General features: G+C 44.1%; 1 protein-coding gene across 2 annotated transcripts in view; it reads left to right on the top strand.

Moving 5' to 3' along the window:
• Positions 1 to 14,154, top strand: part of LOC309381127 (KAT8 regulatory NSL complex subunit 1-like) — a 48,965-nt gene that overhangs the window by 23,713 nt on the left and 11,098 nt on the right. For both annotated transcript variants that reach the window (XM_081931658.1, XM_081931659.1), the window contains exons 5-6: positions 7,418 to 7,622; positions 9,625 to 9,790. In XM_081931658.1, coding sequence (XP_081787784.1) covers positions 7,418 to 7,622; positions 9,625 to 9,790 — 371 coding nt within the window. The remainder of the gene's footprint in view (positions 1 to 7,417; positions 7,623 to 9,624; positions 9,791 to 14,154) is intronic.

Here is a 14,154-nt window from a genome sequence, read left to right as displayed (position 1 = left end):
TCTCTTTTGGCCTGGTTTATAAAAGAAATGCAAATTCTAACTTTCAAAAACAATTTTTTCAAGGAAACATTCTCTCACCTTACCTTTGATACCTGTGCTACTGAATTACTTCTACAGCTTCTATTTTAGAGAAAATGTGCTAATTTAAACATTATCAGTACAATACTATAACATAACAGTTTTAACAATACAATTGTACCTTGGGTTTCGAACAGCTTAGTTCACAAACAACTTGGAACTCGAACACCGCAAACTCAGAAGTAGGTGTTCCGGTTTGCGAACTTTGCTTTGGAAGCTGAACATCTGGTGCGACTTCCGCAGATTCCAATTAGCTGCAGGATGCTCCTGTAGCCAATCCGAAGCCACGCCTTGGTTTCCGAACATTTCGGAAGTCGAACGGACTTTTGGATTGCATTCTGTTTGAAAACCAAGGTACGGCTCTATGTTAAATAATGGTAATTAAAAATTTATCAGTTAGAGTTAGACCCCCTAAGCAGTAGCAGTTGCCAGAGCATTACCACATTCACCTCTACATTGTTCCAGCCTTATTTCAAACATCGTGATATATTGAAATATCACGATGTTTAGCTGGTGGTAATGTGGAAAAAAATCCATTGTGCTTGTGGAAGACGCTTGCGCAATGGCTTAGTTGGTTCCAACCCATTGTTCCCCAGTGCCAGAGTAGTGGCTTTGTGTTTGCACTGGACCTCGTTCAGACTTGCAATTAAAACTTGTTGCAGGCTTGGAATCTGAAGAATCACTTCAACTCTCTTTCCGTATTTTTGTTATGGTTCATTTTACCTTGGGCATCATTTTATGCTTTCTTGTTGATTTTGGAATTTTCAAAACTTCGTAGAAAGGATTCTTTCTTAGTTCTCTCCACCCCTCCCCGCCCCACTCTAGCATTGCTGAATATTTGAGGCTGACCTGAAGTCAAGGAATTACAGTGGGACCTTGGTTTGCATATGTCTTGGTTTGCATACGTTTTGGATTACAAACACGTCAAACCTGGAAGTGCGTGTCCCAGTTTGCAACCTTTTTTTGGATTACAACCCATTTTTATTTTTTTTGGATTATAAGCTTTTTTTTTTTTTTTTTGAGGCCCCATTGGCAAAAGCGCACCTTGGGTTACAACCTGTTTTGGCTTACAAAACCTCTGGAATATATTATGATTGTAAACCAAGGTACCACTGTACAGAGCAATGATCTTAGGTTCATGTTGTGGCAATGTTTGAAGAGACATTGCCATGTCCATTGCAAACTAATTGCAATGTGGAAATGAAATTCAACAAAGGCAATGTATACTGGAAACTATTGAATGCAAAAATCGCACCCTTCCTTCTTAGCTCGCATCACATTTAGAATGCTCTGAAGTGATGGGGACTGTTATTTTAATGTGATAAAAGAAGTTCCTGTGCTCTGTAATGGTATCCTACTTGCGTGGCTCCCCTTGGAGTAATAGGACAAGATACGCCTTTGGTCTGATTCAGCAAGGCTGAATGAACTAATGTTTGGGGGTTATCTTGCTTTCACTAATCATAAGTAAAACTAACTCAAGTTTGTCCAGGTTCAGATGTCAAAACAAGATGTAAACAAACGTTTCCAAACTCCTTACGGTTGTGTTGGGGGTAGTGCACAAGTCCAAGGTTTGCTGCAGCTCATTCTACTGCTAACCCCTGAAAATGAAGCCATTTGCTGCATTCAGCTACTTGGAATGCACCCTAGTGAGCCTGACTCACGCCCCCCTCTATGCATGAGGGGAAGAGATTTAAAGCTCCTATTCTGAACAAGCTGCAATTTCCTGTCATATTAAAGCGTTTGCCTAGCATCCATTTTGGCGCCAGACAAAAGCATTCTTCTTCTTTCAGCTTTTTAATTACTTTTAAAGGTCCAAATTGAATTTAAAATGATGTCATCTCTTCTAGCTCATTTTCAAATTCTTATGCTGATTGTGTTTTGCTTATACAGGTGGGTTTTTTAATTTGGTATAATTGAGCCAGGGTTGAAGTTGCTTTTGTTGCTGTTTGGTTTGTTCATTTATTAATAATTGGTATCTGGGTGTGTTTCACTTCTGTTAATCTGTTTTATTATATGTTGCCTAGAGGCTTTGGCATGCGGTGACTGATAAATATATCTTCCATGTGCAGGAAACCATGGCTTGTAAAAACTGAAATGAATAAGCCATTATGTCCAACCAGGATGTGAGCCTGATGTGAGATCCTTGTTCGTTTATAGAGGGTTTTATCCAACAGTGTTCCTGTACAAGCAGTTTGCACAAGCAAAGTAGACTTTCACTTATGCAGCAGGACTGCATCTTGACTCTCCTCCCCCCTGCAGTTGCCACCCCCCAGCTCCAAAAGCTGCTCCAGAGATTTGGGGGATACTCTGCAGTAGATGTGGAGAATGCACAGGGAGTAGACAGGGGAGAGGAGGCAGAAGCCTAATTGCACAAGACGCTGTAAGTTTTCTGCCTGTGGTTTGTGCAAACTACTTTCTGAACTATATTCAGAAACCTTTAAATATCCTCTTCTTGTGTGCAAAGGAGGGGTGAGGGGAATGCGTAAGCCTGAGGCATGTCACAGCACTTTACAACGAGCCATAGTTGTCAAAGATTTAAGAGATTGCAAATCTTTACATGTTGGCTGTTGCTTGGGCATTGTGATCAGTATCTTTTAATGTCTGTTGGCAGCAGATAACTCGTGAAATGAATGGAATGCTAAGTGGCCGGACTCCAGATTCTTGGCATGCTCCATCCCATTCAGTTGGATCCATGCCTCTGTTCCTACTTGCTATCCCATGGACACTGATCCAGCAGGGCTCTTCTTGGTTCATTAGGTGCTGTGTGAGGGGTCTCTGGTTGATGCTATGAACATGAAGTAGCAAATGCTTAGAGGATGCTTCACTGCAGCACCTGACACAAGCCGCCTTAGTAGGTTGGGTGCACTTTGGTAATGTTCTGGGCACAACTTGGGAAGCCTAGTTATCTCAACAAATGTCTAGAAAAGCCTTCCCCAGCCCCCAGTTGTTATTGCACTGTAGACAAACCTGAGTCCAAGCTAGTATGGGCCAGTAGTCAGGAATGATGGCAACAATTGTCAAACAAAGATATGGAGAATGCCAGGCTGGGAAAGGTTGGTTGAATAAAGCGTTTCAAAAAAAGAAGAACACAATACAGTATCTTGAAACAGCCATCACTAGCTCAGCATGTGCCTTTACCATGTTTGACTAAAACGGCAAGGTGTGAAACCTCAGAATCTTCATTTTTCTACCACAGTGTTTCGGTAAGCAAAAGCCTACTTTGTCTTGCTTTGTTCTGAGTACCGTCTGTTTTCTGGCAGAAAAGATCAGAACACCTGGGCATATAAAATGCATCAACATTGCTTCCTCCTGAATGTTGGCTCTATGTGTTGTAACCGTTCTCCCTGCCTCTATTTGAATTCCTTAACTTCCTCAGCTCATAGATATGCCTTTGTAAAGGCAAGATCCAACACCTTCCCATCGAACGTGCTGAGAAATAGATTCTCCAATGGACAGATATCACTCTTATGTGATTGTAATTGTGGGGCACCGGAATCGTTGCATCACATAATTTTTGACTGTGCTTTTCACTTACCAGCCAGGAGCAAGTTTCTTGCTCAATATCTTAAGGGAATTGCCGATGATACGATTGAAGCCAAACTGAGATATCTACTAATTGATGATGACCCCCTAAAATCACTCATGGTTGCCAGATTCCTGATCAGCGTCCTATCCCTAAAGAAGAGAAACAGTCTCCTGTGTGATTCGGATAACCCCTTTAAACCATGACCATGTTTTAGGTGATATCACCATTGTTTTAAACCATGATCTATGTTTTAGGCGATATCACCATTGATATCCTTGATTAATTTATGAGCAGAGGGCGATGTATAGGTTACAAATTTATTGTAATGTATGATGGTGGTCTTTGTTTTTGTTTTGCTTCGGTTACTGTTTGTCTTTTGTAAGTTTTTACGATTTTAAATTTGGAGGTTTAAGTATAATATGTTGGTATGGGAAACTGTCGTGTAACGGGCCAATGGCCGTAATAAAGATCAATCCAATCCAATCCCTGCCTCTGCTGCACCCACCAGTTCTGTGGCTCCCTGTCCAAGTTGGGACAATGATTCCCTCCCAGGAGGATTGCTTCTGTTTTGATGGGACCACTTTGCCTTAAATCGTTAAGCACATTGCTCCCTTAAGTTGGACCCTGTACAGCAGGCTATAAAACAAAATAAACACAACTGTGTTTTGCCTGTCTTCTTAAGGTTTTGATTTTGAAAATGTTTAATGTTGATAAAAAGGTTTAATCCCTGCTTGAGTTGCTCTCTTTGCCAGACTATTTCTCTGTGGCATTCAAGGGTGTGGGTGCATGTCAGCAAAACAATGTCCATAGCCCTTAATGGTGCCTCTTATTTTGATTTAGATCAGGCACGTCCAACAGGTAGATCGTGATCTAACAGTAGATCATTGGACATCTCTGGGTAGATCACTGGCTCCCCCCAAAGCAGCTGAACAACATTGCATTTTCCCCCTGCACCCCAAAGAAATGGGGCTTTCCTCGCCCCAAAAAAAGCTCAACAACGACCTAATCACTGCCAGTTTTTAACTCTGTGAGTAGATCGCAGTGTCTTGGGAGTTGGCAACCCCCGGTTTAGATTATAAAAACATAATTGCTCACAAATATTTAGTAAAGATTAATCCTTTAATTACAAGAGGAAGGAGAGTGTTTTTCTTTCCCTCTCACTCTGTCTGCCTGGAGCTCTCCCTTTCCCTGTTCTGCTCCCACTGCTGCATTGTGTTAAATGGGCGGGCCAAGAGTAGTTGGAAATGGGCTGGGTGTATGTCACTACCCTGGAACCGGGTTTGTGGTGGTTGGGTCTCCCACGCCCCGGGGTTGGAATGCATAGTTGTCTGTGACTGCTATGTAGAAGGGAAGGAGTTGTTTTTAAAACATGAAAGGAGCTTGGGTTTTCCCCTTTTCCTTTTCTCCCTCTCCCCTTCCTCACAGTTGCAGAAGCCAACATGGTGAAGTTTGAGACCCACCCCCTCGCAAACTGGACATTTGCTGGCGTGGGGCTCTGGGCTGTGTATATGCGTTCAGTCACCCAAACCTCTTCCCCAGGGCTTGCAAACTTCACAGTGGTATGAAAAACCTCTTGGGCCTTTTGTCCTAAGTGACAGTGGATTCAGGTTGTTTGTAGAACAGGAATGTGTTTAAATGTACTGAAGCATGCTGGGTTTTGCATATTCCTCTTAATATCTCTTAAGGCAATAGTATGGATGGGTGGAATATTTCCCAGAGAAACATAAAGCTCATATTTTTCAACCTGTTTGCTTTTCTTAAAATGCATTGGATTGGATCCAAACGTGTCTTTCTGCTAGCCAAGTGCTTCTTTAGCTCACAGAAGAGCATGAGAGAAATGACCCTAAACCCAGAGAGGTTGCTCCATTTGCACAACCTCTTACTTAAGACTTTGCAGAAAGCCTTTTTTGAGACTTTTTCTTAAGGCCCACTAGAGTGTATTCACCCTGTTTTTGTCATTTGCTGTTGCTCTGTAATTCAACTTCCTGATACACTATGGTTCTGCACTGTGGAAAATGGCCTTTGTTGCTGGCATGTGAGTTCACAGGGCAGAGCTAATCCATTTTCCCTTCCACCCATGGTTCTGCGGATCCACACTATTAGATTGCAGCCAAAGATTGCCTGAGCAAAAGGCTGCTCACTCAGCAAATTGGTTCCACCCCCCTTTATATCCTTTTGAAGCATCATTCCTGAACAGTGTGGGCTGTTTCCTTCCCCTACTTTACAATTATACACTTAACCGTCTTCAGGCAGGTCTCTTGACACTCTGGAGAGGCAGTTCAAGAGAAGAGTGATGGGACTTGAGTTTTACAAGCCACTTTCTGGATCCATCCTATTGTTTCATAACATTACTAAATAATGTAAATTGGTGTAACACTGCTTTTTCAAATGACTCTTCCTAGGACGCATGTACACATAGCTAAATTTATATGCTTGATTTTGGGAGTGCGCTAAAATTAATGTTAACAGTTTTAAGAGTCTTCAATCCCCCCTTTAAAACTTCAAGAATTAGGGAAGTGTCTACTATTATCATGCCTTAAAATGTTTAGTTATTCCAGTAAAAATCATTTCTACAGCTTTCAATTTTTAAAAATATAACCTTGAAAGAACATTCATTTTTTAAGAAAATGTTTATATCCTGCCTTGCTTCCATCATGGAATCCAAGGCAGTGTACATGTTCCCAGGAAGTCTCCAATTCAAACACTGACCAGATCCACTCCTGTTTAGCTTCAGCAAGGTGGCCTCAAACCCATACCATGCAACCAGGAACGTATTTTGCTGATTTTTTTTTCTCCCTAATCAGTTTTCTGGCTCTTGGAATTTTTTTTGAGAGATTTCTATAGCTTGTTAAATTAATATGTTGTACTTCTATAGTTTCGTTTACTGCATGCATGTCAAACAAGTCATGCTAAATCAGAATCCATTTGATAAAGGGTTTTGAGAAGTTTTCTGGGAAGCCTACATCACTCTTCGAAGGGCAAGGTTGTTTACAATTGTCCTGCTAGCCCTCTGAAGTTCTATGCTGTCAATTTTGTTTTTTGGTAATTGTAAAGCAAAGCTGGTGCAAATAGCCAGCATGGTTAACCCTATTTCCTACCTCATGCTGACTCTGAGTGGAACAGTATAATCAATGTTAGTATTTTTTATTTTTTTAAGCCTTGTCAGAAGTGAAACTATATACGTTCTGCTTTTCTTTACTTGCCAACAGTCTGTTTACAACCTTGCCCCCCCCCCCAAACAACACAGTTGTATGTTTATGTATACTTGCAACTCATGATAATACTTTACACATCTGATGAAGTGGACTAAAGACTGTGAAAGCTGATGCTGTAAAAATGTTACTCTTTACGCATTTGGAAACCTCTCATACTATTTGCGTGGGGGGGAAAGAAATAATGGCATTTGGATTTGAGAATTGAAGTTAATGGTTTAGGGAATAATGTATATAGAGCGTCTTACCTTTTCTCTCTTTTTTTCTTACACTTTCTCTTTTTAAATTCCTTTTCTATTCCTTTTTATTTTTCTTTCTCTTCTCTTTACCTCTTTTTGTTTGGACAAAAAAAGATATTTGGCAATAATTTTAGTAGTTTTCATTATAAACTCTAATAAAATTAATTTTTAGAGAAGTAAATGTTACTCTTTAAGGTGCTACAAGGCTCTGTGTTGCTTTCGGTAGGTCAAATGTGACCGATGAGGACTGAAACTACAAAAATACATGTAATAGGATAATCTGCCCAAGTCCAGTATTGTATCTTATGGCTTCCCCTTTCAGAAGAATTTTCAGTGTGTGAATCTCTTCCTTTTGACTGCAGTTTCAACACATGCTCCACCAGCAATTCCCAAGATGATGTGGATGCCGACAGGATTCTCAAGAAACCGAAGCAACTCAACAACAGCCTGCCTGCTACACTGTCTTCCCTTGACAACAGCTGTGTTGCTGCTAGAATCCGTCCAATTTGCAGATACAGGAAGCGCAGGCTGGTGAGAGTCAGTGCAGTCTCACACCTTAGCAGAAAGGTAGGTGCGATGTTTCACCTCTGCAGCTGTTGTTGAAGAAGGTTCTGATAATGTTTGTCTCAATTCCATCCTTTAAGGAGAGACAGGCAGGACACAATTTGGTCTGGTGGCAGCAATCAAATTGTGGTAGCCTTGTTACCTTGGAGTTCTGGACTGTAGGAATTCCAGACAGAATCGCTTGAGATGTCTGATTTGGCCACAGCGACGTATGCCTTGGTTACAGCCTATTTGGATTACTGTAACACACTCTGCGTAGGGCAGCCTTTGGAAAGTGCTCAAAGAGCTGCAGCCAGACTCTGGACTGGGGCTGGTTATAGGGAGCAGACCTTGCTAGAGCAGCTCCACTGGATAGCATTCTGTTTCCAGGCACAATTCAAAGTGCTGGTTATAACCTTTAAAATCATAGGTGGCTGTAATGGTTATAGGGGTTGCTCGTGCGTAAGTTGCCGCCACTCCTGGCTAGGTTACCTGGTTGAACCCTTTCTGTCTGGACAGCCCTTCACTTCGTGGCTGTTTCAGTCGCTGGCAGAATCCGTCAGTGGGCATTTCTTGAACTTCTTCCAGCAAAGAAGTTCTTTGACGCCAAGTCTCCTCCTACTCTCCCTGCGCGGAAGTCTTCTGCGCAGGGAGGGTGTGGGCAGCGGAGTACCCGTGCTCTCCCCACTGGTCTCCGGGGAAGAGTCCTGTAGCCTTCTCTCCGATTCCCCCATCTGCCCCCCTTCACCCCTGGTGTTACGCTGATTTCCTTCCCCAGCAGATGGGCTGCCTCTTTCCCTGCTGGGCCCCTCTCCAGCATCGCTCTGGAGCCTTGCCTCCGCCTCTGGCTCCAATGGCAGTTCCCTGACAGTGGCTTAAGTACAAGCTATCTAAAATACGGCATTCCCTCCTAAGAACCTGCCTGGCTTTTGAGATCTTACGGGAGAGGCTCTTCTCTTGGTCCCGCCACCCTCACAAGCACTCTTTGTTGGAATGCAGGAAAGGGTCTTTTCGGTGGCTGCTCCCCAACTCTGGAACTCCCTGCCTGGAGAAGCTAGATTGGCTGCCTCCTTGTTGTCCCTCTGCCAGCAAGTGAAAACCTACTTGTTCCAACAGGCTTTTGGGGATTGACTGCTTTAATGAAAGGGCCGGTGCTGTGCTGTTTTTATTGTATGTTTACTATATGTATGTAGTTTTAGTTCTATTGATGTTTAATTGTTTTTATGCTACATTTTAAATGATTCGTGCGTCTATCTGTAAGCTGCCTTGAGTGCGTAGGGGAAAAGGCTGGGTATAAATACATAATAATAATTCTAATGGGCTAGTACTACTGCTGCTACTACTACTTTAATAGTAGTAGTAGAGGCAATGTTAGTTAGATGAGCACCTGAAAGATTCTGGCACTATTATTCCACCATGAATCATGTAAAGTATGCTAACAAGAGAAAATTGGCTCTTTTAAAAAAAAAAGGGGGTAGCATCTCCACTGGGATAGCTCACCTAATTACTTAAGGCAATTGATTTCAGTAGGTCTGGCTATCATCCTAAGCTTTGTCACTGAGCAGGGATTTGAATCTGCAGCCTCCCAGTTGTAGTCATTCTAGTATTGCTAAATGCTCTGCTAAAAAACTGGTTCAGCAGTATGAAGAGAGACATGGGAACAGGTAATATATCACACATTTATTTATTTTAAGCTCACTGTTTGTATTCAGTCATGACAGCAAGTAGAAATGGAATGTTTGCAAAGGGAAGAGCCAGGATTCTGAACAGGAAGAGATTGGAAAGGAAGTGACAGTTGTACTCTTAGGCCCCACCCATACTGCTGAGTTTTGGCACTTCTTGCTTGCCTTTGTTCTCTGGAAGAAGCAACGTTTTCCACAGATCTTGTTGTGCTTCTGCTTTTTGATGTATTAGGCCTTTGGGTTACTTGGTTTGCAGTCATCTTTAACCTGTGCCTGAAACAGAGAGTGGTCGATTTTGCTGTTCCAGATAAATAACTATTTTGTTGATATCCTTTGTGTTCTAGCCACAGAAACCTCTCAGTATGAAGTGCAACTGTGAACGACCCAATTCCTGCATCTTGTGTGACTGTAAGGCCTCTGTCCAGACCATAGACCCAGAGACAATGTCTTTAGAGGAGCGGGTAGCTCTGCTGGACTCAGGCTTCCATCCCATTCTATCATTTTCCCACGGTGAGTAAAACGATAAACAGCCTCTTCATGTGGAATGAACAACCTGCCTATTTAGGAGGCTTTTCTTCATTCTACTAGCATGAGCTGAGTGTTTGCCATCATATCTCAGTGGAGGTTTTGGCACTCCTGTCTTCTGCCACATTTGTAGAGGCTGAATTTCCATGATGTAGAACAGTTTCATTTTATTTTGCTTGATATTTCCATGGAGGACAGCTTCTCTAAAGAATTAACGTACCGCCTTTTAAAGGGTTTTAAGAGAATCATGTAAAAAGATTACTAGAAAGCAAAAGTTGGGAAATCTGCAAAAGCAATAAAAGCAGTGTGCTGCCATTATTTTGTAAGTGCCAAAGGAGGTGTTTTTGCAAGATGACCAGTGGCACTGAGTTTATTTCAGCGATGCTTTAGTCACATTTCTTTGTATAAATTCTGGTGTGTTATATTGTGATTCTCTCATTGGTAAAAGTATCACTCAAACATTTCCCTCCCTATCATTCGTTTCAAACATGGGTGGCTAACTTGTGGCTTTCAAATTTTGTTGCTGTTTGTTATTCATTCATTTATATAATGTCCAGATGCTATTGGACCGTTGGACATGGGGGCTGGGGCTGATGGGAGTTGGAATCCCAACAGCATCTAGAAGCCACAGGTTAGCCACCCCTGGTTTAAAGTGAGCCAGACCTTGCTGATGAAAGCCAAATCTGTGAAGATCCACACTTAACCTTGCTGACCGTAGTTTACAGAGCGTGCAGGATTCCTGTGCTGTGACATGTGAAAAGCCTTAGTCATTTACTTTTTGTTAATATCGAAATGGATTGTGTTTATGTAGGGCTGGGCGATACCTGGTTTTCAACATTGCAATATATCACCAGCTAAACATCGTGATATAACGATATATCACAATGTCTGAAATAAGGGTGGAGCTATTTTTCCAGTGTTGTGATTTTTGCAAAACACACACACACACACACACAGAGAGAGAGAGAGAGAGAGAGAGAGAGAGAGAGAGAATTCACAACATTTCCAGGTCATAAATTACGAAACAAATACCACAATATAGACTTTAATCTGGTTTTGGACAATACATCAATATATTGTTCAGCCCTGTCAGTATGGTTGGGAGTAAAATGTAATTCAGGAAAGCCATATAAGTTAAATACCAAATGGGCGGTGTGATGGGACGATGAGCTGCTTGTGCGTAAAATGCAAGTCCCTCAGAGTTTGATCAGGTTTTCAAACCTCTGCCTGTGACGGAGCCCCTCCAGCATGGCTGCGTCAATCACTAGTAGAATCCGAAAGTGGCTGCTTTCGGAAACGTTTCCAACATAAAAGCTCCTTAACGGAAACACGTCGTCTGGCCTCTCGGCGTGACAGTTTCCGTCGAGGTGTGGGTGTCCCTATAGGAGGTCCTGAGACCTCCCCACTGGTTTCGCTTGAAGCGTCTCTGAGCCATCCCTCCGACTCACTTTCCCTTGGAGTTCTTGCTCGCCCTCTACTGGTTCCCTCTTCCGCTGCTACTGCTCTCTCAACCTCAGGGAGCCTTTGCACCTGCGGCGCTTTAGATGTCAGTTCCCTGACATCCACCTCCCCTCCAGGGCCCCCTTCACCCCCTCCCGTCTCCTCTCCTACTGGCGGTGAGGAGGTAAAACCCCTGAAAGAACCTCCCTCATCTTCCGACGTCGCGAACACTTCCTTCCACTTGTTGCTGTTCCTACTCTCTAGGTACTCTTCGTCATCAGAGTCCACTCCATCTTCCAACTCCGACTCCGCGAACCCTTCCATTTCCTCTTCCTCATCGGTGGTGCCGAAATACTCCCTCCTAAACCTTGCTATAGGCTGAGGTTTCCTCGGGAACCTTTGGTGGAACGTTTCTGTTAAAACCTCGTCATTGACTTCCTCTGCACTTACCCAGGTGTTTTCTGACTCCGGTTCCCCTTCCCACGCCACCAAATACTCCACCTGATTACCCTTCCACCTGGAATCGAGGATTTCCGCTACATGGTTGCGGCGTTCCCTCTCTTCCAAGGCTGGTCCCCTGACGTGCTCCCCTTCACGTCCCCCCCTGTATGGTGACAGTAACGACCTGTGGAACACTGGGTGCAATTTCATGTGGTTGGGTAATCGGAGTTTGAAAGCTACCGGGTTGACCTGCTGAATCACCTCAAAGGGTCCCAATCTTCTGGGCCTCAGTTTCTTACAACCCCCTTTGAACGGCAACCCTTGGGTTGACAACCACACTTGATCCCCCACCCTTATGGTTTCACCTTCCCTTCTGTTCTTGTCTGCCTGCTTCTTATATTGTGCCTTGGCCCTTTCTAAGTTGAGCTGGAGCTGCTGATGGATGGCTTCCATCTCTTCTACAAAATGTTCAGCCGCTGGAACGCTCCATCTCTCCCCTCCTTCCCCTGGAAATGCCCTGGGGTGACACCCGTAATTAGCCAAAAAGGGACTCATCCCTGTGGACACATTCTCCGCATTATTGTAGGCAAATTCTGCCAACGCCAACTTTTCGACCCAATCGTTCTCTCTGTCATTGACATAACACCTAAGATATTGTTGAAGAATGCCATTTGCCCTTTCCGCCTGCCCGTTGGTTTCAGGGTGCCGGGCAGTTGAAAAATTAACTTCCACGTGTAGCAAGCTCATGAGCTTCCTCCAGAACCTGGAAGTAAATTGTTTGCCTCGATCTGAGATCACCCTCGAGGGAGCCCCGTGCAACCTAAAGATATGTTCCACAAACAACTTCGCCGTTTCTTCCGCTGTGACTGCATGTGAGCATGCTACAAAATGGCACATCTTAGTTAACAGGTCTACTACTACCATGATGGCTGTTTTCCCCTTGGACCTTGGCAGATCCGTCATAAAATCTATTGATATCGCTTCCCAAGGCCGTTCTGGTGTGGGTAAAGGTTCTAATAACCCTGCCGGCGCCCTTCTTTCCCCTTTGGCTCGCTGACATTGGTCACACCCTCTTACATACTCCCTTACATCTTCCCTCACCTTAGGCCACCAAAATTCCCTGGTAACCAACCACATGGTTTTGTGTTGCCCAAAATGTCCCGCCGTGGGGCTATCATGCAACTGCTTGAGTACTCTCCCCCTCAATTCACCTTCGGGTATATACAGTGCCCCTTTGTAATACAATGCCCCATTTCTTTCCTCAAAACCTCCGGGGCTCTCGCCCTCCCCCCTGAGACCTCTGAGCTTATCCTGGGCATATTCATCATTTTCCGTTTCCTCCACCAGTTCCCGTTGCCCCACCAGCGCCGCCCCACACACCCAGCGGTCCTCCGGGATGACATGTCTCTCTTCGATCACCTCCTCCCCTTCCCAATATTCTGGTTTGCGTGAGAGCGCATCCGCCCTGACGTTTTCTGGGCCTGGCACATAACAAATCTCAAAGTTAAATTTGGAGAATTCCTGTGCCCATCTCACTTGTCGTTGGTTGAGCACTCGAGCTGTTCTCCAATACTCTAAATTTTTGTGGTCGGTGCACACTTGCACCTTGTGTTGTGCCCCAATTAATAAATGTCTCCACTTCCGGAATGCTTCGTGAATGGCAAGTAGTTCCCTGTCATACACCGTGTAATTCCTCTCGGACTTATTCAGTTTCCGCGAGAAGAATGCACACGGTCTCCACTCCGACGCACTCCTCCCCGGTTGAAGAAGGACCGCCCCTATAGCCCGGTCGGATGCATCTGTTTCCACTCTCATGGGTTTTTGTAAATCCACATGCAGAAGTTGTTCTTCCGAGGCGAAAGCCCTTTTCAGTTCTTCAAAGGCTCGATCCGCCTCCACCGTCCAAACAAATTTCTTCTTGCTGCTGAGGCAGTCGGTGATGGGCGCCGTCAAGTGGGCAAAGTTCTTGATGAACTTCCGATAAAAGTTCCCAAACCCCAAGAATCTTTGCACGTCCTTCTTGGTCTTCGGTGTCTTCCATTCCAGTACCGCTTGAACCTTGCCTGGATCCATGGCCAATCCCTTGTCTGACAAGCGGTACCCCAGGAATTCCACCTCCTTGGTATGAAACTGGCACTTCTCCAGTTTCACCCACAGCTGGTTGGCTTGCAGCCTGCCCAACACTTCTCGAACGTCCCTCACATGCTGTTCCTCATCTTCCGAATACACCAACACGTCGTCTAAAAAGGCCACACAGTTCTTGTAGAGCAAAGGTCCCAGAACGTGGTTTATAAAAGCTTGAAAACAGGCGGAGCCCCCTTGTAGACCGAAGGGCATAACGAGGTATTCAAAGGCTCCCAAAGGGGTAAACATGGTGGTCTTCCATTCATCTCCCTTCCTTATGCGTATCAGATTGTACGCCCCCCGCAGGTCCAGTTTTGTAAAAATCTTTCCCTTCCTTACTCTGG

This window comes from Podarcis melisellensis (genome assembly GCF_964234715.1).
Source record: "Podarcis melisellensis genome assembly, chromosome: 12".
Taxonomy (NCBI): Eukaryota; Metazoa; Chordata; class Lepidosauria; order Squamata; family Lacertidae; genus Podarcis; species Podarcis melisellensis.
This window is presented reverse-complemented; position numbering and strand designations above follow the sequence as displayed.